The 26,781-nt window shown below is 46.8% G+C and overlaps 1 protein-coding gene across 4 annotated transcripts in view; it reads left to right on the top strand.

Annotated features, from left to right (window-relative positions):
* Window positions 1–26,781, top strand: part of CENPH (centromere protein H) — a 131,334-nt gene that overhangs the window by 52,074 nt on the left and 52,479 nt on the right. For 3 of the 4 annotated variants that reach the window (XM_029575761.1, XM_029575747.1, XM_029575767.1), the window contains 2 exons: window positions 9,941–10,012; window positions 10,865–10,921. In XM_029575761.1, coding sequence (XP_029431621.1) covers window positions 9,941–10,012; window positions 10,865–10,921 — 129 coding nt within the window. The remainder of the gene's footprint in view (window positions 1–9,940; window positions 10,013–10,864; window positions 10,922–26,781) is intronic. The other variant, XM_029575755.1, reaches the window with a different exon arrangement.

The raw sequence follows: 26,781 nt of genomic DNA, 5'->3' as shown, positions 1-26,781 counted from the left end.
TGTCCATGGAAACTAGAGAATTATTCTCTATCAGGCCAATACAGTACAGTGTGCTCTGACGGAGCGCACTGTTGACCTGTCATTGGACGCGTGTTTTCCCTTACCGCTTATTCAGTAAGGAGTGGAAAACATGCATCCAACCCGCCGAATCTAATAGCGCCCTCAACATGCAAATGCATGTTGATGGCCCTATTAGGTATGCCCGCGCGATTCAGTAAGTAAAATGTGCAGCCAAGCCGCACATTTTACTTTCAGAAATTAGCGCCTACCCAAAGGTAGGCGCTAATTTCTTTGGGTACCAGGAAAGTGCACAGAAAAGCAGTAAAAACTGCTTTTCTGTGCACCCTCTGACTTAATATCATGGCGATATTAAGTCGGAGGTCCCAAAGGGTAAAAAGAAAAAAAAATTTGAAGTCGGCCGGCGGCTGTCAGGTCGAAAACTGGACGCTCAATTTTGCTGGCATCCGGTTTCCGAGCCTGTAGCTGTCAGTGGGCTCGAGAACCGACGCCGGCAAAACTGAGCGTCGGCTGTCAAACCCACTGACAGCCGCTGCTCTGGGCCAAAAGGAGGTGCTAGGGACGCACTAGTGTCCCTAGCGCCTCCTTTTGCCCGTTTCTACTGCCGGACCTAATTTAAATACTGCATCGCACGCACAGGCGAGTGGCCCCTGCGCATGCCAGGAGAGCAGGCTTTACTGAAACGGCCTGTATGGTAGCAGCAACATCTTCATGCTTTTTAAAGGGAAAATATGATATTTATTGGAGGATCCATGTCCATTAGTATATGCAAAATCTGTTATTTTTTCAATATTTTTCTTGGGGCAATATACAGAATTTGAGGGAAACTAACTCTTAAGTTGCTATGCTCTATTTTCACAAACTCCATCTTATGATGAATAAAAAGTCTTGTGCAACAATAGCATTAAACTCAGAAATCCCCTCAAACTGAGATTGTAGCCCCTTGATAAGCTCAAACTGGCTCTTAACTTTGATTTCCATCAACACCATCCGTTCTTGAATCCTGTTCAAAGAAGAGTCCATATTAGAGATTTTTTTTAACTCTAAACTCATTCCAAGACTGGCCTGCCAGATCTCTGACTTTTGAGAGCTAGCTTGCTTCATGTCTTACCACAACATTTCTATAGGGTTTAGATCAGGACTCTTGACATGGATAGTCCAAAACATAAAATCTCTTCCTCAGCCATTTTGTAGTAGATTCACTTGAATATTTAGGGTCATTTACTTGCTGCATGACACACTTCCAGCTCATGGATGGATAGCCTAACATTCTCCTCTGGAATTTTCTGATATAAGCAGAATTCATGGTTCCATTGATGATGGCAACCTGCTCAGTTCTTGATGCAGCAAAGCAGCTTCATACCATATATGCTTGACAATCATGATAGAGGTAGTATTTGGTTATCTTCCAACAAAACATTTGTTGTTGTGATTGAAAAGTTCAATTTTTGATACATCTGTTCAGAAAACATTATTCTAGAAGTCTTGTGGGTCATTCAGATGCTCTTTGGTGAACCTGAGGTGGGCAGCAATGGTTTTTTTCCTTGGCTATGATTCTATGAACAGCATTCCTATTCAGTTTTTTTTTTCTGATGGTTGATATATGAACCTTCACATCAGACACAGCAAGAAACATCTGCAGATCTTTAGATGTTAATCTGGGGTTGTTTGTGACTTTGTGGATGATTTTCTGGTTTGTTTTTGGGGTGATCTTGGTAGGATAATTACTTCTGGGTATAATCGGTGTAGTCTTCAATTTTTCCATTTAACAGAAAATGGATGGAGGCCCCAAAGGTTTAGAAATGGTCTTGTAACCCTGTCTAGACAAATATCGACCACTCCTTTTGATAGGTCCCTTGAAATTCCTTTTGATTGTGGCATGATGAATTCTTACTAACTTTAATGATGAAGACCAAATGCAAAAACATTTGGACCTTATGTAGGACAGGATACCCAAACCCAGTCATGCAAATTTTTTCTTCAGGAAGGTTTACAATTATTTAATTATCTATTCCTTATCCTACTACTAGACCAGCCTTTAAAAGTGAGATTTCCCACCTGCCAACTGATGGAGATAGAGAACACATCTCCCCCTTGTGTCATCATCCTTGGCCAAAGAAACTATGCACCGCAAGGAACTTACTGAAAGACACTTAATATATCAATAGCAATTCAAACTCACATGAAAAGTGTCTAATATCCTATATTCTATGGTATATTGAATTATTGGGGAAACTGAGAACTCCCATATGTCTGAGTGCTACTCATAATCATAATTTTTTGTAAGCAACAATTTTTTAAGGAGGAAATGGAATGTTTCATAAATCTTTAAAGCATTACTGGCTTGTAATGCTTTATGGTAGCTTTAATCATGAACTTTCCACCTCCAACCTTACATGATTTTTTGTGAATATTAAGGTGCGCATAAAACTTTTAAATGTTTGAGGGGGCGCTCTCGCTGCAGAGCAAGATGGCCGCATGACCTCGAGCTCCCGCTCACCCCGAGCCGTTTTGCAGCTTTTTCGCAGCGTTCAACCTGGTGAACTTGATTAAACTTAGCAGCGATCCGTCTCTGCAGCCTTGAGGATGGCTCAGAAAAAAAAGGGGCCAGATTTGAAGCAGTTTGCCTACGTTCCCGATGATGATCCCGACGGCGGGCCTGGTGCAGTGTTAGAAGCCCCGGACACGGGTAAGCGCCATTTTGGTGAGGAGCGGGACCCGGGCGAGAAAGTCGCGGCACCATCTACTCACCCCACCCGGGAGGAATTCCGCTGCTGGTTCGGGGATCTGCACCGAGAAATTAAAGAATATAAGCAAGAACTGCAACAGGCCATGACAGAGATTCGGGAGGAGATGGCAGAGATCGGGCGGCGTACGGATGACTGCGATGTGAGACTGGAGGGGCATGCTATTAAACTTAAGGAGCTACACCACAGTTCAATTCAAACTCAGGCGGATTATACCGCACTTGCTGCCAAACTAGAAGATCTTGACAATCGTGGGAGGCGTCATAATCTGCGGTTTCGAGGTATCCCCGAGGATGAGAAGTACGCTGACTGTGGGGCCACGATTCAGAGATTTTGCTCCTTTTTATCTGCTCAAGATGGCGGCGGGACTGCAGAGTTACCAGCAGATACAATTGAATTGGACCGGGCTCACCGCTCCTTGGGCCAAAAACTACCTGGAAAGCCTAGGGACATAATTGTTTGCTTCACTAAATACACTACTAAAGACAGCATCTTCCAAATTGCTAGAAAACGCAATTCCTGGGCGTGGGAGAATAATAACATACAAATATACGCCGACCTGTCCCCCATGACTCTCAAGAAACAGATGGAATTTAAGGAAGTCACAGCAGTGCTGCGCAAGGAAGGTCTCCGGTATCGTTGGCTGTTTCCCTTTGGAATTGCAATCACCATAGATGGCTCGACGACGAAAACGGAAACAGTGGAAGGAGCAGTGGCAGTACTCAAAGCCGCCGGTCACCAGGTGCAGCATACTGCCCCAGCGAAGAAACCCTCGGAATCCGTGTTGGAAACACCACGATGGCAACGCGTGCGCCATGGCGGCAAACGCCTGCGGAGACAATCAGGAGAACGAGTTCCTGCACCGGATCAGGGGGCAGGATGAGCGATCTGTCCCAGTTCCAGAGTTTCCATACTTGGACAGACTCATGTTGCGGGACGTGAGACTATCTCATATTTTGAGACTGAGTTTATTACCATTTCTTGTTTCTTTGGTTGCTGGTTATACGTATATCACCAGGTTGTTTGGAAATGATGGAGGCTCGGGAGGGGGTAGGGGAGGGCTCTGCAGCTGATAATGTCCTTCTTAGCCTACACAGGAGTGGCTTGGGCACTGGTCTGTGGAGTGCATTGGGACTTGGGGGGGAGGGGGGGAATGGGGGGGAGAGGGCAAGAGGGAACAGAAAGTATGACACAGTTCCAGTTGCATGTGTATACCGGGCTTTTGGGAGTTACTGTTCTATTAGTTTTCTGTCCACTGCATCATTCTTATGCTAGGTTCGTCCAACAGGATACCCCCGGGAAGCATGTGGGATTTTGTGCTGGGAGCAGGTACCTAGTTCGTGTCCTTTCGGGGAAATGGATGAGTGGCGCCGTTGTTTCTCTCTTTCTTTTTTTCAATCATGGCGAAACTAACCATATGGTCCCTCAATGTTAAAGGGCTGAATAACCCCTATAAGAGGCGGATTTTCCGCAATGATGTGCAGAGGCTTGGGGCTGATATCTTGTTTCTTCAAGAAACTCACCTTAAGAAACGACATGAGCGCTTACTATCTTGGGCTCAATATCCACATCAGTTTCATGCTGCTGCCTCTAAATCTGCGAAATACTCTGGAGTGAGTATTTTACTTCACAAAGATATCCAGGGCACAGTTACTAAGACGGTGGTTGATCCTTTGGGGCGATATTTGGTTCTACAATTGTTGGTAGAGAAGACCACATACACTTTTTTCAATATCTATGCTCCTAATACCAGCCAACACGCTTTTCTAGTTCAGACCGGTGAGGTTTTGGATACTCTAGCCCCTGGACACCTCATCCTAGGGGGTGACTTCAATCTCACATTACAACCGCATGTAGATAATTCAGCGGGAGGGGGCAGAGGAACATCGTACGATCGTAAATCCCTTCGAAAGTTCCTTCGAGATAGGGATTTAATAGACATCTGGAGGCACCGCAGTATTAATGAGCGGGATTATACTTTTTATTCCCATCCCCATAATACGTATTCTCGTATAGATTACTTCCTAATAGATAAAGTATTGTGTCTGCAGGCTGCACATCCAAAGATAGGCCCTATCACTTGGTCCGACCATGCACCTATTGGTTTTACATTGCATATACACAATAAAAAGGCAGGCCTCCGCTTTTGGCGCCTGAATGACACCCTGCTTGATGATGAATCGTTTTGTCAAACCTTAAAGGTTGCCATAGCAGATTATCAGCAATTTAATTCTCCACATTCTCATTCACCGCCGGTATTGTGGGACTGTTTAAAAGTGGTGCTGTGTGGCCGATTAATATCACAAGCCTCCTATCAGAAGAAGGTGAAGGGCGAAAAAATTGATGCGTTATTGTCTAAGATTGCAAGCCTCGAAAAACAACATAAAGCCACCTTATCCACTAAGGTATATGCTTCCCTTCAACAAGCTCGTAACGATTTAGCTTTGTTGCGAGCTGGAGACATAGCGCACCAGTTGCTATTGGTACGTCAGGAACACTTTGAGTGGGGTAATAAAGCGGGATGTCTGCTGGCTCGGAAATTAAAACGCCAAGTTGCTCAATGTCAAATCACGCGCATTAAAGCGTTAGATGGTTCCTTATTGGATTCTGCTGAAGCTATCCAATATCGATTTCAACAATTTTATGGTACCCTCTATTCTGCGGATTCTCTAATTGTAGATGATAATATTGATGCTTACCTGGCAGACACCGACCTTCCGACTCTTTCTGAGGCTGAGAGGCTGAGGTTCGAAAGTCTTATAACACCCATGGAAATATTATCTGCTATCAAGGACCTTAAACCTAATAAGGCCCCGGGGTTGGACGGCTATACTGGTTCTTTTTATAAAAAGTTTGTCTCTCAGATTACCCCATATTTACTGGAAGCTTTTAATGCACTGCAAGGGGAGGCAGTACTACCCTCTGAGGCGAATGTCGCGGGTATTACCATCTTGGCCAAACCTGGGAGGGATCCTGTGGATTGCGGGTCGTATCGCCCAATCTCGTTGATCAACATAGATTTAAAAATACTTGCAAAAATTTTAGCCAATCGCCTCAATTCAGTCATGAATAAGTTGGTTCACCGGGATCAGGCTGGCTTTATTCCCGGGCGGAAAGCGGCAGATAATGTCAGGAAAATTGTGGATCTCATTTGGCAAGTCACTCGGACTGGGACTCCAGCGGTTTTGTTGGCGGTCGATGCTGAAAAAGCATTCGACATGGTCCATTGGCAATTTTTGTTTAAAACATTGAAGAGAATGAATTTTGGCCCCAAATTTCTTAATTGGCTCCTTAAACTCTATGATAGGCCAAGAGCCAGAGTTAAAATTAATGGGGTATATTCGGACCCTTTTCCAATCGAAAGAGGAACGAGACAGGGTTGTCCGTTATCCCCTTTATTATTCGCATTGTTTCTAGAGCCCTTCACCACTAAAGTGCGGGCAGCGGGGACTATTATGGGAGTCCGAGTGGGAGCGATGGATCATAAATTGTCTCTCTTTGCGGACGACATTTTATTTACCTTATCCCAGCCGGCACAATCATTACATGGGGTGGTGGCCCTTCTTCGGGAATTTAGTTTGGTTTCCGGTTTTCGACTAAACCTTGCTAAATCGGAGGTGTTGAATGTTACTATGCCCCTGGACCAGGTGGCTCAGTTACAACAATCTTTTCCTTTTAAGTGGGCGGGTGCCAAAATCAAATATCTAGGAATCTTTTTAGGACCTAAACTGGCGGACTTGTTTCGCTTGAATTATTCCCCATTGGTAGCTAAAGTGTTTCGAGATTTAGATATCTGGGATGGCCTACCAGTTACCTGGACTGGCCGTATAGCTATTTTGAAGATGTCCATTCTACCCAAATTTAATTATCTATTTCAGTCCTTACCTATTCCCGTCCCGACAGCTCTACTAAAACGTTGGCAGAGACGTTTTTTTGCTTTTCTCTGGAAACGGCGGCCACCTCGAGTAGCACGGGCGACATTGTATCGACATAAATTGAGGGGAGGGATGGGGGTCCCCAATCTACAGTGGTATCATGCTGCTGCTCAACTTGGTTGCATTCTGTCTTGGTATAAAAAAGCTGAGAGGCCCGGATGGGTGGATATTGAGCAATCCCTAATGGGCGACATACCCCTACAGGCCCTTCTTTGGCAACCTAGATCGACCTTGAAGATAAGGGGCAGCATTACTGACCCTCTACAAACGACCCTTCAATGTTGGGGAAAGTGGAAACATCTTATCATAGGGCGCAGACAATATTCTTGCCACACTCATTTATACTATCATACTCGATTCTCTCCAGGTTGGGAATCGACTTCTGCTCGTTACTGGAGGGAGAGGGGTCTGCACACTATGGGGCAGTTATGTGAAGGTGAAGGTGTCCTGTCTTTCTCACACCTCCAGGAGCTATACTCTATCCCGCATTCTACACTATATTATTATCACCAAATTCGGCACTTCATGACTAAGGAACACATATTGGGGGACCTTCGACGGGGCAAGTCCCAATTTGAGGGTTGGTGTGACCTAGCTGACCGTATCAAGGGGGGACTGTCCAAGCTCTATATGGTATTACAGGGCGCATTGCCAGGGAAACCCGCATATGCCCACAAGTGGGAGGCGGAGCTCGGACGGTCATTGGAACCTGAGGAGTGGGATCAGATATTTTCCAATACTAAACGTAGTTCCGTGGCTACCTCCCTTACAGAAAACGGATACAAGGTACTCTTTCGATGGCACCTGACACCTCATAGATTGCATAAAGCAGGTCTTAGTTCTGATGCCCAATGTTGGAAGGGGTGTGGCTCCATAGGAACTTTTATCCATTTATGGTGGGAGTGTGTTCATGTTCAGAGACTGTGGAAGGATGTTATGGATACCATTTTCTATACTTTGCACCAACGGATCACTTTAACCCCTGTTCAGGGATTGCTCAATATGTCGGTTGATGGTTCCAAATATGAGTGTCTGTTAATTAATCAATATTGTGTAGCAGCGCGATGTACCCTGGCGGCCTCCTGGAAGCAGGATAGAGTCCCCGATAGGGAAGTTCTTTATCGGAAACTCGACGCTATGGGTTCCCTGTATAAGATTACAGCTCAAAAGCGGGGCCAGCTCCCCCGGTTTCACAGGTTATGGCAACCGTATCTTACCTGGAGGGAGACAATGTTGGCAACGGCTGGGTCCCATGTCCCTCACTGATGACTTTGGTTCCCCAGAGGTGTCTATAAAATTTTTTATGCCAATTTCCTGTCTTATGGTTATCTCTTTTCTTTCTATCCACGCAGTATATACATTCCTGAGATTTCGGTGCGTGGGTTTTCCTGATGGGGGACGCTCCTACACTGCTGGGATCGGGTACGATTTCTAGCTCCCAACATACTTGCATATATTTCTTCTCGCCTTTTCCATCTGGGGTATGGACAGTAGCGTTACATACGTGTCCGATACATGTCTAATTTCAAAGGTACAGTGGGCTACACTTTCTGGGTTTTTGAGGAGTTTATCCGTAACTGCCACTTTTGTATGGTATATGACTGTTTCCTTATTGTCTTTATAACTGCTTAGACTGCCGTTGTTAATATACACAATTGTAATGGTTGTATTACTGTTTGAACTGTTCAATAAACTTTCCATTATAAAAAAAAAACAAAAAAAAACTTTTAAATGTTTAACAACTGTGGTAACGTTAGAGTGCCAAACTTGTAATGATAACACCGACTTATAAAAGTTGCTCTTAATATAAGTTGGTGTTATCATTACAAGTTTGGCACTCTAACGTTACCACAGTTGTTAAACATTTAAATGTTTTATGCGCACCTTAATATTCACAAAAAATCATGTAAGGTTGGAGGTGGAAAGTTCATGATTAAAGCTACCATAAAGCATTACAAGCCAGTAATGCTTTAAAGATTTATGAAACATTCCATTTCCTCCTTAAAAAAATTGTTGCTTACAAAAAATTATGATTGAGTAGCACACAGACATATGGGAGTTCTCTGTTTCCCCAATAATTCAATATACTATAGAATATAGGATATTAGACACTTTTCATGTGAGTTTTAATCATCCTTGGCCAGGCATTTGCCAGTAGGCTCTCTCTCCAGCAGATAGTGAGCACGTGAGGACTGATGTATTTGGATTTTGTCTCCCAGGGCCTAAGGTTAGGCCTTAATCTAGTTCAGTTTATCTAGTCTGCTCCTGGAGAAGCAGTCTGTGCAGGGCTGATTTTCTTACTTGAGCCAGCCTCCCGGGGTTTTATCTTCCTAATTGAGCAAGCCCTCTGTGCTAATCTCAGGTTCTCCATTGGGCCTGGTAGATCACCCTAGGTAGGCGGCTCTTGGGTTCTGGCCTAGTTCAGCCTGGAGAGGTTAGAGAGGGAGTCTCAAGGCAGAGCCCCAGTCTCACTCCCAACCTTTCTGTGGAGAAAATGTTCCCCCTCCCAAAAAAAGAAAAATGGAAGAGCTGAGGCTCCCCAGCAAGTCAAGGGATCCTTCTGAAGCAGCATCTCTTCGTATAAGTTAAGTACAGACAGGGTTCAGTTCTCTCTTCTCCTTTCTTTTGTTGGTACTATGAACTGGGGCCATAGGTGTGTGACCTGCAGTGCCCAATGTGTCTCCAATATCCCAGGCTCATTCGTCCGGGTATACGACGGTGACACAGGGCCTTCTCCTTCTAATGCAATCATTGCGAGGCCCCTCGCAATGATTGCATTAGAGGGTCAAGTAGCCAAAGGGGTGGCACTGAACCTGGCTTCCATTGCAGAAGAAGCTAATTATGCTCAAACCCTATGGCTTGTGGCTTCCTCAGCTCTACCCTCTGAAGCTTCCACTTCAGGAGGACTGGGGTTACTATCCCTTGCTCCACAAGTGGCAGGTATGCAAGTACTTTCCAGGGAAATGCCTATTACTCCCCAGGATTTATCCTCCCCAGAACTTGCTACTTATACAACAGCTTTCTTTGCCAAGGCTAGAGCTCTGAAATATTCACCTTTTCTATTAGAAAAATACATCAGCTACACACATTCCAGATTTCAAGCTCTTTGGTGCTCAAAAGATTACTTTTTAAGATTATCAAAATGTTTTTTTTTGGTTGGTGTCTTTATGTATTTCTTTTTCTGTAGATATTGGTTGAGTGACTTTTTAAAATTTCTGTTGCACATTTTCCTTACAATAGCGCTAAAGAGCTGGAAAGAGAAATAGAGAAAGCAAGAACCTCCTGCCATAACAAAACATTGGTATTGCAAAGGTAAGTAGATTAAAACTTGTTTTATAACAAAACCATCTGTTCAGTGATGGAATATGTGTGTAATGCTAGTGATGTATACAGCATCACACATGCTTCTTGCACAGTAGACATTCCCCTGTCCAGGAGGCCATTTAACATTGTAATTGTTGAGCTATATTCCAGATGAACAATTACAAGCAGAAGTGCTAAGAAAATTGTTCTTAAGAGTTCTCAGATGGGAATTGAAAGAGGTGTTCTCATAGGACAGCAGGATGTTAGTACTCAGGAATCCCACCCGCCTCCCCACGGAGTTGGGTTCTCCTTTCGGTTTATTTCATTTTTTGCTCATATTTTTCATCTGTATTACGAGACTGAAGGAAGACCTTGCGTGGACGCGCAGATAGCAGCGTGCTGGGTATGCTCAGTGCGCTGGTCAAAGCTTCTAGAAACTCTGACAAAAGTTTTCCTTGCCGGGCTGCATCGGATGATGTCACCCATATGTGAGGATTAACATCCTGCTGTCCTAGGAGAACATCATTTATAGGTAAGCAACTGCGCTTTCCACCTAGATCAGACCCGCCGTGCTAAGCAGGTTACAGGAAAACAATTATGCAAAAAAATGAACAAACAACAAATACTTGCTAAACATCTTGAAAGCATTGGACTCTGAGCACATATCTGCAGAAAATAACTAGCATCTCAATGCCAAAGAACACCTCCTGAACAAAAGTGCCTTCAGCTTTTTATGAAAAAATCCAAAATCAATAATTGGAGCTTAGGCTTTAAATTTTAGAGTTGCAGTAATGTAGCTTTTGCATTGTTCTAATAGTTTCTGTAACCAGTGTGATTTCATTGCTCTCTTTCTTACTGTAGAATCCAGGTGGCAAATGCTCTGTTGAGCAGATTACAAGAAAATGACAATGAATCAAAGTAAGTTGCAGTTTAGGTTTTTTTTTTTTGGCTCTTCCTTAACTCTGAGTTTAAGATGACAGTTTAATATTCAATAGGAAGTGGAGACGATGAGCAGTGTACGTTAGTGGTGATTAACCATAAGTAAAAATGGTACAGCGCTGAAGGATCACGGATCCTTGTAGTGAATTAATCAAAAAAATGAAGATTTAAGGCAAATGTTTCCACCTTTTATTCAACGATACTTAGAGTAAAGGTTCAGTCCCCCGACACGGGCCGTGTTTTGCCACATGGGCTGCGTCGGGAGGGAGAGAGGCCCAGAGGACACTGAGACAAAATTACCATATGTTCCAAAGAATCAGTAAAGGGAATTGCCAAAGGTGAGAAACAGGCACCTTGCGGAGGGATATTCAAAGGAGCTGCTGCCAAGTAGCCACGACCAGTGGCTTACAGAGAAATTTCAGCATTTATGAGGGAACAGCTTACTAACCTGCAGCTGAGCAGTGATGGCGTCTCCGCAAGGGCCGTAGTAGTTTATTTACATCTTTATCAAGAAACATGGACTTAGACCACTGGGTATTTGCTTCCAGTCCTCAAGGGTCATAAATGGATCAGGATTTCAGGATATCCCTAATGAATATGCATGAGAGATATTTGCATGAATACTGCCTCTGTTGTAGGCATATATATCTCATGCATATTCATTAGAGATATCCTGACAATCTGGCCCATGTGCAGCCCTCAAGGATGTGAATACCATTGAATTAAACTGTTAGAGATCAAAAGAAAATGAATGATCAGAGGTGATACTTATATTTTAATTACTGTATTCCTAGCATTTGCATATTAAAATCTCATTGCTGGAAGCAGCAGATGTTCACTTTTTGAGAAATAAATGTTCCCCGTCTAAAAAGCATCCTTTGTTAAAATGACAGCCTTCCACATATTTCATAATTGCATATAATGTAAAAATACCCATAAAATATCAATTACAATTTTTACTTTTGAGTTTATAAATCTTTAAACTACTCCTTTGTAATTCACCTAAATCTCTAATTACAACCAGGTTCAAAACTGCGCAAAAGCACACCATCTATAATCTGATCTGTTTCTTGTGTGTGTTTGTTAATGTCATTTGTGACATAGCCAATAATATTGATCAATTTCCATATATGTAAGGTAATTTTATAACTTTCTGACAATGCTGCTTGTAGGGAGTTCGAGTATTGTAGTATAATGTTTAGTTAGTATAGGATGAGTATTACTGCTTGCTGTTTACATTTTGAAATATTGCTTGGTGCATGGCATGTAGAGGTAAATGAATTGTGGTATTTGATGAATGATTGATAAAACATAAATTCAAAAGAGAAGAAACTAAACTCAAAGTAAATTCCAGAAACTTCAATACCTATACCCAGAATCCACAAAATAAAGCAAAATGAACCAAGCACTCACAAATCAAATGCATTATAGTTCACTGAAAAAATGCCTGATATCAACAGAACCTGATCAGGAAGTGAGGACATGGCATGCTGTGGTCTATCTCATAACCATGAGGATTTGTGATAGAGCAGCCATATAGCCATGATACTTGTAAGGTGACCTGCCTCTTTGCTTGGTTTCTGAGGTTTTAGCAGAATTAACTAGAAGCTGAGAAAATGGATTATGGGTGCTGTGTATCTCTTCCTTCATATCTCTTCTTACAGTGCCTCTGACAACTAACTGTTTGCACTTTTAGAAGCTCCCAAGTGGTGGATGGGGCATTTGACAGAGAGAAAATACACGCCGTGTTTTTTGCTCCTAGTTAATAGCGCTAAACCCTTGTTCTTTGCTGAAACAGACCTAACAGTATAAGATACTGTATGCACCACAGAATTTAATTTTGCTATGAGCAGAATGCACGATTCTCCTAAGACAAGCAGGATGGTAGTCCTCACTTGTGGATGACATCATCTGATAGAGCCTGGCATGGAAGACTTCTATCAAAATTTCTAGAAACTTTGACCTGCACACTGAGCATGCCCAGCATGCCATTATCTGCATGTCCACGCGAGGTCCCCCTTCAGTTTCTTCTTTTCCGCGGTGCAGTTACCTCGTGGTTCGTGGAGCTCCAACTTTTCTTGTTATTTGCTGAAAGTACAGTGTTTTTTCCCAGTTCCCTTGTCTGGTCCCCCTTCACGATCGGTGCCTCCTTGGCGTGGTAGGTTAAAGTCACTGTTTTTTCTCTTCTTTGCGATCAATTCCCGGCATTTCGCCTCTCGGTGACTGCCGGTCATCGACCGCACGTTGGGTAGCTTTTATGGCATCCGGCTTTCGTCTGTGCCCGTGGACCATGTCCCTCACAGATCCACATGAGGTTTGTATCCTCTGCCTGGGGGCCTCGCACGATGTCTGTGGATGTCGACTGTGTGACCAGATGACCCCAAAAAGGCGTCGTGTGTGCCTTGATAAGATGGAGAAACTTTTCGGCCCCGCAAAGTCTGCTCCATCCGCGTCTGAGTCATCGACATCAAGGGGAGCCCTTCGATACACTCCCTCGCACTACTCCTCTCTCCACCTCTTCGAAGGATCACGGGGAAAGTGACCGATCCTCCATGATCTCACCAGTATCCTGGACGTAAGGATCCTCCACCTCTTTGGCAATGGGGAAAGACTGGGCTGAGCACCGTGGGAGATCTTGCAAGCATCGCCACTGGTCACTGTTGACGTGTAGTTCAGGTACGGTACCAGCGGCAGCCACACTGCCACCAAAGTGACCTCAGCCATCGGAGGCCCCATCCTCCAACGTCCCTGGGAGTCTTAGGTGTTCCCCACTGATATCTGTGCTGGGCACGTGCCACCTCTGAGGACCAAGGAAGAGCCGGTGACTCCTCGTCACCCTCCCTCAGCCTTCACCTCCCCGGAATTTCAGGAGGAGTTGGACCGCAGAGTGCAGACCATGGAGCTCAGAGCTCTTCAGAACATCAAGCCGCCCATGCCACTGGCCCCCATGCTGGTGCCGGAGCCCCCACCGTTTATCCTAGCACCTTTGCTTGAACATCTAGATATTCTCTTAGGCGCCCTGCCGATGCAACCGGTGCTTGAGGGGCCGTCGATTTCCCCAGCGGCACCGATGCCCCTCCGGAATGGAAGACGCAGCAGGTATCACATTCCCGAGGCCTTGGTTCCCCGAGCCTTTACCAGGACCTTCTGGCCTCCCGCAGCCTCCAGTCCCCTCTATGCCAGGAAAGCTGTCATTTTCCGCAGTGCCCTCGTGACCTTCGGAGCCCAGGACTGATATCCCCACAGGCCTCGCTTGTGTTGCATTGGCCCTAGTGAGGAAGGGCCTTATGACTCCCGGGGGGACGATTGCACAGAGTCTTCCTCCAAAAATCAACCCTACCTCGCACAGAAGACAACCTTGGTACTCCAATGAGCTCCGAAAATTCAAACAAAATCTCAGACAGAAAGAAAACAAATGGCGCAAGACCCCTTGCCCCAGCACACTATCTGCCTACAAATCCGCCCTCCACCTTTACAGAAACACCATCCTACGGACAAAAAGAGATTTCTATGCTCAAAGAATTCACAACCTTGTATTTGACGCCAAAGCACTATTCACCTACATATCGGAACTCACACAAACCAGCACCCCACCCATTCCTAACGACCAGGCACAATCTAAAGCTAACGAACTTGCTACCTTCTTCCAAAGCAAAATCGCCAAGCTCTTGACCCTCCTGCCTGCAAGCCCTACCGCTCCCCCTGCTCCTACCATGCCTCAAACAAAGGGTTCGCACTTGAATCGTTTGAACCCACTACCGCCTTGGAGATTGAATCTATAATAAAGAAAATGAAACCATCCTCCCACCCATATGACCAAATACCAACAAAATTACTTCTAATGGTACCAGACACTATCTCCAAACCTTTGGCCAATATCATAAACTGCTCACTATCTCAAGGAATCTTCCCGGACGCTCTAAAACTCGCTTCTCTCAAACCTCTCCTCAAGAAACCTAACCTAGACACTAGAGAACCCAACAACTTCCGCCCCATTTCCAATATGCCATTCATAGCCAAGATCATGGAAAAGATAGTCTGAGAGTTGTTTGTTAACTATCTTGAAGACCACAAAATACTGCACCCTTCCCAATACGGATTTCGCAAAGCTCTAAGCACCGAAACCCTCCTCCTCTCTCTAACGGACCACCTTATCATGGGTTGGACAAGGGACAATCCTTCCTACTGATACTCCTCGACCTCTCGGCGGCCTTCGACACCGTTAACCTCTCCATCCTCATCAATCGACTATCCAATATCGGGATAACAGGAACCGCCTTTAGATGGTTCGAATCTTTCCTCACCAACAGAAGCTTCAAGGTCCGAATCAATAATAAAGAATCCCCTCGCATCAATTCATCACTAGGAGTTCCCCAAGGCTCCTCCTTATCCCCTACTCTCTTCAATATATACCTCCTTCCCCTATGCCAGCTACTAACAAACCTAAACTTAAAACACTATCTTTATGCGGATGACGTCCAAATCCTGATCCCCATATCAGAGTCTATTACAAAAACTCTCAAGTTCTGGGACATCTGCCTCCAAGAAATCAACTTCCTCCTCAATAAGTTAAACTTAATACTCAATTCAGCCAAGACTGAACTCATCATTTCCCCGGACGACAGCGATACACCGCAAATACCAACACCCAATTCCCTGGTCTCCCACGCAAGAGACCTGGGAGTATTAATCGACAAAAGTCTAAATCTAAAAAAATTAATTAATCATACTGCTTCTAGTACTGCTTTTAGTACCTGCTTCTACAAACTGCAGGTACTAAAAAGAATTAAACCATTGCTGCACTTTCAAGACTTCAGATCTGTACTCCAAGCCGTTTTATTCTCCAAAATAGACTACTGCAACTCTATCTTGCTAGGTCTCCCTGCTTCCTCTACCAAACCGCTGCAGATGCTTCAAAACGCGGCAGCCAGAATCCTAACAAATACTTGCTGAAGAGACCACATCACGCCCATCCTCAGAAATTTGCACTGGCTACCAATCAGCTTCAGAATTTTACACAAGTCCCTTACCATCATCCACAAAACCATTCACAACCAAGCCCCCGTGGATCTTCAATTCCCACTCAGACTTCACATGTCCTCCAGACTGATCAGAGAAGCCTTCAGAGGATCCCTGCATGCCCCCCCCCCCCCCCCAACAAAATCCACCCATCATCTAACCACTAGAGAACGGGCCTTTTCCACAGCGGGACCAACCATTTGGAATGCTATTCCCCCAGAGTTCAGACAAGAACCTTGCCTGTTGACATTCAGAAAAAGGCTTAAGACTTTTTTATTTAAACAGGCCTTTCCATAAACCCAGAGCCTCTCCAGCTGTCACGACCGATCACTCAACACTTTGTAAATAATTGATATGGTTATCTAGTTACTGTCTGCTATATCTTCCTCTTCCCAGTTCCTGCACCCCTGTTCATTGTAACTTTTTGTCTTCTCTATATCATGTTAATAGTTAGGCTACAACCCCGGTTATTTGTAAACCGACATGATATGATCTGTATCATGAATGCCGGTATAAAAAAGCACTAAATAAATACTCGAACGACTCCCTCTCTGAGCCTTCCCGCCTGAGGAGCGGCATTGGTCCCCTCTGGAGGATCTGTCTTTCGTGGGCTTTGTCAGGGCATGGCCGAGGCTATTCTCTTCCAACTGCTTACAGAGGAGGATGTGTGACAAAATGTTGGAGGTACTCCAGTTTGTCAGTGCTCCTAAGGAGATCGTGGCGGTTCACATCCATGACATCTTCAAGGATCTCTTCCTTTGGATGTGGGAGCACCCGATCTCCATCTCCTCTGTCAATAGGAAGACGAATGCCATCTATTTGGTGCAGCAAGCAGTGGACTATGAGAAGCGGCACCTCCCCCCACCAGTTGGTTGTTGTGGAGTCTGCCCTTAAAGCCAGGCACTCTCATACCCACACCTTGGCCTCTCTGGGCATGAGCATAGGGAGCTTGATGCCTTGGGCCGCAAAGTCTTCCAGGGCGCTATGCTCATCGCTTATATTGCCACCTACCTGTTGTACATGACTCAGTACAACTGGAACCTGTGGAAGCGGGTCCAGGATCTCGCAGAGACCCTGCAGCAGCAGGAGGGACTTTCAGCTATTGTCCTGCAAGATTTGGAGGCTGGCAGACACAAGGTGTGGTCCACCTACGATGTCTTTGAAACTGTGACTCATGTAGCCACTGTGGGTATTGGTGCCCATAGGATGGCTTGGCTCAGGGCCTCTGACCTCCATCCAGAGGAGCAGGAAAAACTAGCTGACCTCCCCTGCACAGGTGACCTCCCCTGCACAGGTGACAACCTCTTTGGGGATAAGGTCCAGGATGCGGTGGCCCAGTTGAAGGACCGCCATGACAACCTTCACAGCTCTCTGCTAGCACCTCAGATGCCCCTTTCTCTGCCATGAAATCTTCCAGACCCAGTTCCAGGAAGCCCTGTTACAGGCAGAGGAAATATTATCCTCCGGTCTCCACAGCTCGCATGCTGCACACTAGGTCTAGAGGCTGCCCTCGTCAGCAGCAAGCACCCAGGCCTCAGCCAGTCCCCCGCAAGCCCCAGCCTCGGGGTTTTTGACTGGCAGTGAGGGAGCATGAGTCAGCTGAGTATACCCTTGACGCAAGATCTCCCAGTAGGGGGCAGGCTTCTCAGCTTCACCCATTGCTGGGAGGAAATCACCTCAGACCGATGGGTCCTTACTATAGTCCGTCAGAGGTACCGACTGAACTTCAAACGGCTCCCAGAGACCTCTCCCCCATGTCCATTTTGGGGTTCATCCGCCCAGCAGGCTATACTTCAGACAGAACTCTTCGCCCTTCTCGCAGCAGGAGTGATAGAGCCCGTCCTGTTCGAGGTATTTTCTTATACCAAAGAGAAGCGAGGGCTTGCACCCCATTCTCGACCTCAGGGAATTGAACACTTTTCTCTTAAAAGAAAAGTTCAAGATGATCTCTCTGGGTATGCTGATGCCTCTCCTCAGGAGAGGAGACTAACTCTGCTCCCTCGATCTCAAGGAGGTTTATGCTCCCATAGCGATCTTCCCCGGCCACAGGAAATACCCCTGTTTCGTGGTGGGGAGGGCTCACTACTAGTACAAGGTGTTGCCTTTTGGGCTGGTTTCAGCCCCTCGTGTCTTCACCAAGTGTCTAGTGGTGATGGCATACCTCTGGTGTCGTGCAGTGCACATCTTCCCGTACCTAGACGACTGGTTGATGAAGAGCGACTCCTGCCCAGGGGCCCTGAGTGCTCTGGCTTTAACAGTGCAGATGCTGCAATCCTTGGGGTTTGTGATCAACTATTCCAAGTCTCAAATCTGCCCATTTCTCAACAGCTGGAGGCTGGACACAGTGCAGGCCAAAGTGTTTTTGCCTCACGACTGGGCCCTTGAACTCATCTCCCTGGCAACCTTTGTGAGCAGTAACCAACATGTGACTGCCTGCCTTCTGCTTTGTTGGCCACATGGCAGCCTCATGTTACCCCTCTTGCCCACTGGCACATGCACGGGGCACAGTGTACCCTACGGATGCAATGGCAACAGGCCTCCCAGGACCTTGAGACTGCTCTCTTGGTCACGGAGCATTTGAGGACGTCCCTGTCCTGTTGGGAGAACATCTCCAGCCTGCAGCAGGCAATTCCCTTCCAGGCAGCACTGCCTCAAGTGCTAATCACTACAGATGCGTCGTCTCAGGGCTGGAGATCCCATGTCAGCGGGCTCCTCACGCAGAGTCTCTGGACTGCCTGCGAAGCCCGCTATCAAATAAACTTCCTGGAGCTATGCTGTCTGGGTGTTCAGGGACCGGTTGTCCCACAAGGAAGTCCTGATCACCAGGTAGCGATGTGGTATATCAACAAACAGGGAGGCACGGGCTCATTCCTCCTCTGTCACGAGGCAGTGCAGGTGTGGTCCTGGGCTCTGTCACAGGGGATCTCTCTCCGGGCGACATACTTGCCTGGGATGCAAAATTTGGTAGTAGACTGGCTGAGCCGCTACTTTCAGCCACATGAGTGGTCCCTCAATCCAGGGGTGGCTAACAGAATCTTCCGTCAGTGGAGTACCCCAGATGTGGATCTCTTCGCCTCCCTGTAAGCCACAAGGTGAACAGCTTCTGCTCCCTCTCGCTAGGTGGCGGACATCTGGCCTGTGACACATTCTCCCTTCACTGGGGGAAGGGTCTGCTGTACGCATACCCTCCTCTCCCGCTCCTCTTGAAGACTCTGCTGAAGCTTCAATAGAACGGAGGGACCATGATCCTCGTGGCGCCTTATTGGCCCCAACAGGTCTGGTTCCCCTTCTTTGGGATCTGTCAGTCTTGGACCTTATTCAGCTGGGGACTGCGCCCGATCTGATAACTCAGAACCAGGGCGCCCTGTGCCACCTGAACCTTCGGGCACTGGCCCTCACAGCGTGGATGTTGAGAGCATAATTCTCCAGTCCCTGAAACTTTCAGTCAGTGTCTCCCAGGTCCTGGTGGCCTCTAGAAAGCCTTCCACCAGGAAGTCCTACAGTTCAAAGTGGAGACAATTCTACATCTGGTGTGCGGAGCATGCCCTGAATCCATTCACATGTCCTTCCGAAACTGTTGGACTACTTGTGGCACCTTTCAGAGTTTGGGCTCCAAACTAGCTCAGTCATGTTCCATCTCAGCATGGTTGGTGCATACCATCGAAGCATCGCTGGCATACCAATATCAGCACAGCCCTTGGTGGGTCATTTTATGAGGGGCTTACTTCAGTTGCAGCCCCCTTTTCGGCTCCCTATTGCATCCTGGGACCTTAACGTTGTCTTTGCATGGCTCATGCGTCCTCCCTTCAAGCCGCTGTGTTCCTGCAATCCGAAATTCCTTACCTGGAAAGTCATTTTCCTAGTGGCGATTACTTCGGCTCGTAGCGTCAGTGAGCTTCACATACCTGCCATCCATGCGTTTTTCCCATGATCGTGTGGTGTTGCATATGACCCGAAGTTCTTGCTTAAGGTAGTGACTGAGTTTCACCTCAGTCCATTGTTCTTCCCACCTTCTTTCCCAGGCCTCGTTATACTCTGGACTGCAAGAGGGCCTTGGCTTTCTACTTAGATCACACAGCCGGGCACCGACAGTCCACTCAGCTCTGTGTGTCCTTTGATCCCAATAGGCTGGGCATGGTGGTGGGTAACCATACTTTATCCAACTGGCTATCAGATTGTATCGCCTTCTGCTATGTGCAGGCGGGCCTTCAGCTGACTGGTCTCAAAGCTCACTGTGCGAGCCATGGCAACGTCGGTGGCTCATCTGCAAGCAGATGCCGTCGTCAAAATTTATCTGGCCTCTATGTGGAGTTCCTTTCACATGTTTGCGGCTCATTACTGCTTGGACAAAGGTGGGCGACAGGACAGTGCATTTGGTCTGTCTATCCTGCGCAATCTTTTCCACACCTGAACCCAACTCTTCCAGCCTAGTGCCCTTGGTTGATGCCAAGCCGTCTCCTGCCAGCCAGCAGAGCTGCAGTTGCGTTGTGCCAATTGGCACCTTGTTCGGCAACTGTTGATCTCTCCTATTCACGAAGGCAGCCTGGAGCTTGGTATTCACCCACATGTGAAGACTACCATCCTGCTTGTCCTAGGAGAAAGCGCAGTTGCTTACCAGTAACAGGTGTTCTCCTAGGACAGCAGGATGTTAGTCCTCGGGAATCCTGCCCTCCTCCCCGCAGAGTTGGGTTCTCCTGCGTTTTGTTTTATTTTTTCACTCATATTTTTTATCTCTGTTACGAGACTGAAGGGGGACCTCTCATGGACGTGCGGATAGTGGCATGCTGGACATGCTCAGTGTGCAGGACTAACATCCTGCGGCCCAGGAGAATACCTGTAACAGGTAAGCAACGGCTCTATACCTTGAACAGAACTCTAAAATTTGGCTAGAATGTTGTAGCAGACTGTCCTTATCTTCCTGCCAGAACAGTTCAGATACATGGGTTATGCCCACCAACCAGCAGATGGAGACAGACTAACAAGCTTGCTCTTATCACGTTTTATAAGCTCCTGTGCCAACCTCAGCTTGCCAATATTCTGTCTCCAGTAAATGGAAGGCGAGCATCCTGTCCTCTTAACTGAGGCCAGGTTGGGCCCAATGAAAGAACATTTTAGTTCTTGGACGACAGTTCCTGAGATGAGTCACTTACTCCCTTCCTCAGTTGAGCAGTTTCCTGAACTCAGAGGGCTTCTAGATGTAGGTTTGGGTTAAACGTTCTCACAGGACAAGCAGGATGGTAGTCCTCGCATATGGGTGACGTCACAGGATGGAGCCCAGTCACGGAAAACTTCTGTCAAAGTTTCCAGAACTTTGACTGGCCCCTACTGGCCATGCCCAGCATGGCACTAACCCTGCAGCCAGCAGGGGTCCCCCTTCAGTCTTCTTTTTTTCCGTGCAGCAGTAGCTTCGCGGTTAAGGAGCTCTGCAGAGATTCCTGACAGGAATTTTTTTCACGGAATTGCTAAAAGTTAATTTGCCCCACAGGGGTCCCTCCTTTCACTTTTTTCAGACCGCAGTACTCCGGTAAGTTTTTACCCATTTTTCCGTGGATTACAGTCTAGTTTGGCCCTTGCGGCCTACTGGCCGTCGACCGTACAGCGGCTCGATTTTTTTCTATGGCCATGGCGTCAGGGTTTCATCTGTGCCTGGACTGTACTCTCACCATGTCCATTACAGACCCCCATAAAGTCTGTGTAATGTGTCTTGGACGAGAGCACAATGTCTTGACCCTGCACCAAATGTGCCCTAATAACACCAAAAGGGCACAAGGCCAGAATGGAGAAGATGGAACTTCTCTTCCGTGCTCAAACCCCAACTCCGTCCATTGCATCGACATCGTCTGAACCGGCACCGTCAACTTCGCGCCAGCATCGACCACCAGCCAGTGACCGTCCGGCATCAACGACTTCTCGGCCTTCGACACCCTCTACTCCCCCTCAGGACCGAGGGGATCGTAGGGAGAAACATCGCCATCGGCACCGTAAGACTCTGACCATTAAGGGAGCGAAATCATCGACCTCGCCATCATCCAATCCGCCGTTGGAAAAATACCCCGTCCAGAAAAGGCACTGACCTTTTTGGCGACCGGGTCACTGAGGCAACTCTCGCCCAACAGGGCATCGGGAGCCACGACTCCGCCTTTAACAGTGGTCCCTCTAGCTATGCCTCTGCCTCCTTCTTCTGTTCTGGAGCCAGGGCTGCTTGCTCCAGGTCTCCGAGAAGAACTAGACCGGAAGGTTCAGGAGGCCATCGACAAGGCGATGCAACGACTTCAGGTTCCTCAGACATCGGTACCGATTGCGGAACCGACCATCGACCTGATTCCAGCAGCATTGGCACTGCTGCTGTCCAGGATGGAAGCACTTATTGCCGCTTTTCCACCGATGGCTCCGGTGCCCTCCCCGCTTACTCTGTCACCAGGAGGAGAAACACCGTTCCGCATCCCTCCATCGGGAGTTTTGCCTCAGCCTTCGAGGCCGATACGGCCATCCCCACCGATTCAATCGGTGCCAATACGTCCGGCGCCATCGAACCATCCTATCGATGCCCGTGCCGGGGCCTTCAATGCCTTCATCGGTGCCTCCGGTTATTCCTTCGATGCCTTCGGAGCCTAGACCAGGGCCTTCAGGTATCCAACCACCCCGTCCCCCTCTAGTTCCTAGAGGGACAGGTATTGATCCTTATGATACCTGATGACTCCTCACCAGACACTGATGATTTGCCATCACCACCTTCACCCACTGAGAGTAGAAAGCATTCTCTTCCAGAAGACCTCTCTTTCATAAATTTTGTGAAGGAAATGTCTGAATTGGTTCCCTTCCAATTACAGACTGAACAGGATGATAGACACCAGATGATGGAGTTGCTCCAATTCTTGGATGCTCCCAAGGAAATAACCTCCATCCCTATCCACCAAATTCTTCTGGACCTCCTCAAGAAGAACTGGGAACATCCTGGCTCCATTGCCCCAGTCCACAGAAAAGCTGACACTACCTATTTGGTGCAGTCAGCTCCAGGCTTTCAGAAGCCTCAACTGGATCACCAATCTGTGGTGGTTGAATCTGTGCAAAAGAGAGCAAAAAAGTCAAAACCTCACACTTCCTTTCCCCCTGGCAAGGAACAGAACTTTTTAGATGCCATTGGTCGCTGAGTCTTTCAAGGATCAATGCTGATCTCTCGAATTGCCGCTTATCAGCTTTATATGACCCAATATAATAGGGTCATTTTTAAGCAGATACAAGACTTGTCAGACTCCATGCCTCAGTCACTTCAAGAACAACTTCAAACCCTAGTTAACAAAGGGTTTGAGGCAGGCAAACATGAAATCAGATCATGTTATGACATCTTTGACACTGCAACCAGAGTATCTGCAGCTGCTATTTCAGCAAGACGATGGGCCTGGCTCAAGTCTTCAGACCTTCGCCCTGAAGTCCAGGACAGATTGTCTGACCTCCCCTGTGTAGGGGACAATCTCTTTGGCAAGCAGATTCAAAAGATAGTGGCTGAATTAAAGGATCATCATGAGACTCTAAGACAGCTTTCTTTGATATCTTCGGACTATCCTTCCAAACAGCCTTTCCGGAAGGACTCTTAAAAAGTCATTCTTCAGACCGAAGAAGTCCTACCCGCCACCAGCCAGATCCCGTTCTACGAGACCATTTCTCAAAGCACAGTCTCGTCAGACCCGGAAACAAAAGCCACAAACAGCCCCCCAGCCGGGCCCTGCTTCGGGCTTTTGACTCTCGCATAGAGAGCAGCAGCCAGCTTCCATTAACCCACATACCAGTGGGAGGTCGATTGAGTGCCATTTGTTGTTGAAGTGGCACAATCACCTCAGACCAGTGGGTTCTAGCGATTATAGCTTAAGGATATCATCTCAAGTTTCTTTCCATCCCGCCAGATTCCCCGCCTCTAATGACATGGAAGACATCCGACCATTCACTGCTCCTGCAACAGGAGGTCTCCCTCCTACTCCAGTCCGCAGCAATAGAAGCAGTACCATCCCCTCAGCAAGGCCTAGGGTTCTATTCCCAGTACTTTCTAATCCCCAAAAAGCGGGAGGCGTTCGTCCAATCCTGGATCTACGAGCCCTAAACAAGTACCTCCAAGATGGTAACCTTGGGCTCTCTTCTTCCTCTTCTACAAAGAAGAGACTGGCTCTGCTCTCTAGACCTTCAGGATGCTTACACTCATATCGCGATCATTCCATCTCATCACAAATACCTGAGGTTTCTAGTAGGCCACAAGCACTATCAGTACAGAGTGCTTCTATTTGGCCTCGCGTCTGCACCATGAGTCTTCACAAAATGCCTCATCGTAGTTGCAGCCTTCCTCAGGACTCAAGATGTTCACGTCTACCCTACCCCTATCTAGATGATTGGTTAATCAGGACTCCAACTCAGCAAGCTGCTCTGTCATCCCTACAATCTCACCTTACACACTCTCATTTCGCTCGGATTTCTCGTCAATTACGACAAATCCTGCTTAGTCCTATCTCAAACCTTATCGTTCATTGGGGCAGACTTGGCCACCTTGCAGGCAAAGGCTTTCCTACCTCGACAACGAGCTCTCACTCTTGTGTCTCTGGCGCATCGGCTGCAGTCTCAACACTCAACGACTGCACACAGTTTTCTCATCCTCCTGGGACACATGGCGTCAGTTCAGGCCACCCCAATGGCCCGTTTGGCCATGAGAGTCATGCAGTGGACTCTGCGGTCACAATGGACTCGATCCATGCAGCCTCTGTCGACCATAGTCCACATAACCGACTTACTCCGTCTGTCTCTCGCCTGGTGGACAAATCAAATCAATCTTCTACAGGGATTGCCCTTTCAGGCGCCAGGCCCTCAAATAATTCTCACCACTGATGCTTCCAACTTCGGATGGGGAGCCCACGTGGCCAATCTGCAGACACAAGGTTCTTGGTCTCCAGAGGACGCCAAACACCAAATAAATTTCCTGGAGTTAAGAGCAATCGGATACGCTTTCAGGGTATTTCAGGATCGCCTCTCCAATCAAGTCATCCTGATCCAGACGGACAACCAGGTGGCCATGTGGTATATCAACAAACAGGGAGGGACAGGCTCCTACCTTCTGTGTCAGGAAGCTGCACAGATATGGGCGGAAGCCCTCTCCCACTCGATGTACCTCAGAGCCACCTACTTGCTGGGAGTGGACAATGTGTTGGCAGACAAGTTGAGACACACTTTTCAACCACACTAATGGTCTCTCAACCCTTCAGTAGCGAACTCCATCTTCCAGCAGTGGGGATATCCTCAGATAGACCTCTTTGCATCACCGCAGAATCGCAAAGTAGGCAATTTCTGCTCTCTCACTCGCAGCCAACATTATCCACCAAGAGATGCGTTCTCCCTCTCATGGGCAAACCAGTCTCCTATACGCATTCCCTCCACTTCCACTTCTCTCGAAGACTCTCATGAAGTTACGTAGCAACAAATGAAAAATCAAACACACACCACCACAATCAATACGTGTGGAGCTGTATTTTATTCTATATTACTTTATTTTATCACCCATTTCTATAAGATAAAGTGACACTTATAAGTTAGTAGTACTTTAATTCTGAAAAAATAAAAACACTCCAAACAATATTATATCACATTTCAATTATGTTATTTTAAAAAACTATGTACCGAAACGATATGGCACTTGTGTAAATTAATGTCTCAGCATAACTATATTTATGTGCCTACTGTAAACCGTTGTGACGGAAGCTACTTAACGACGGTATAGAAAAAACTTAAATAAATAAAATAAATAATACGTCAGGACAAGGGAACCATGATCCTGATAGCACCCCACTAGCCGCGCTAAGTGTGGTTTCCAATACTTCAGGATCTCTCCATTCGCAGGCACATTCCTCTAGGAACAGACCCGCTTCTATTCACTCATAACAACGGGTGCCTTCGCCACCCCAATTTTCAAGCCTTGTCCCTGACGGCATGGATGTTGAAAGGTTAATCCTTCAACCACTTAACCTTTCCGAACCAGTTTCCCATGTCCTGATTGCTTCACGGAAGCCTTCCACAAGAAAATCTTACTCATACAAATGGAACAGATTCACGTCATGGTGCTCTTCTCAGGCCCTTGACCCGTTTACCTGTCCAATTCCGAAGTTTCTGGATGATCTCTGGCACTTGTCAGTCACGTCTATAAACGTCTTCCATCAGAATGCATGTCACTGTGATAGCCACTTTCCATAAAGGTGTCGGGGATGTCCCTATATCAGTTCAACCCCTGGAAACACGTTTTTTGAAAGGCTTGCTTCACCTTAAGCCTCCACTGCGTCCTCAGGCCCCTTCTTGGGACCTTAACCTAGTTTTGGGTTGGCTCATGAAACCACCATTCGAGCCTCTTCACTCTTGTGAACTTCAATATCTCACATGGAAAGTGATTTTCTTTTTGGCAATCACTTCAGTTCGCAGAGTTAGTGAATTACAGGCCCTAGTTACCTATCTGCCTTACACTAAACTTTGCAGGACCGGGCAGTACTCCGCACTCACCCTAAATTTTTACCTAAGGTAGTTTCGGATTTTCACCTCAATCAATCCATCATACTACCAACCTTTTTTCCCAGGCCCCACTCCAATTCAGGAGAGCAGGCTCTGCATACCCTTGACTGTAAACGGGCTCTAGCATTCTACCTAGACCGCACGGCTCCCCACAGAAAGAGCACTCAATTGTTTGGCTCTTTCCGTTCCATCAAATTAGGGCAGCCTGTGGGTAAGCAGACCCTCTCCTCCTGGTTAGCGGACTGCATATCCTTCTGTTATCAGCAAGCAGGTATTCCACTTCAATA

This window comes from Rhinatrema bivittatum, chromosome 1 (genome assembly GCF_901001135.1).
Source record: "Rhinatrema bivittatum chromosome 1, aRhiBiv1.1, whole genome shotgun sequence".
NCBI classification, from domain to species: Eukaryota; Metazoa; Chordata; class Amphibia; order Gymnophiona; family Rhinatrematidae; genus Rhinatrema; species Rhinatrema bivittatum.
The sequence above is the reverse complement of the archived record's forward strand: the minus strand, read 5'-3'. Positions and strand labels throughout refer to the sequence as shown.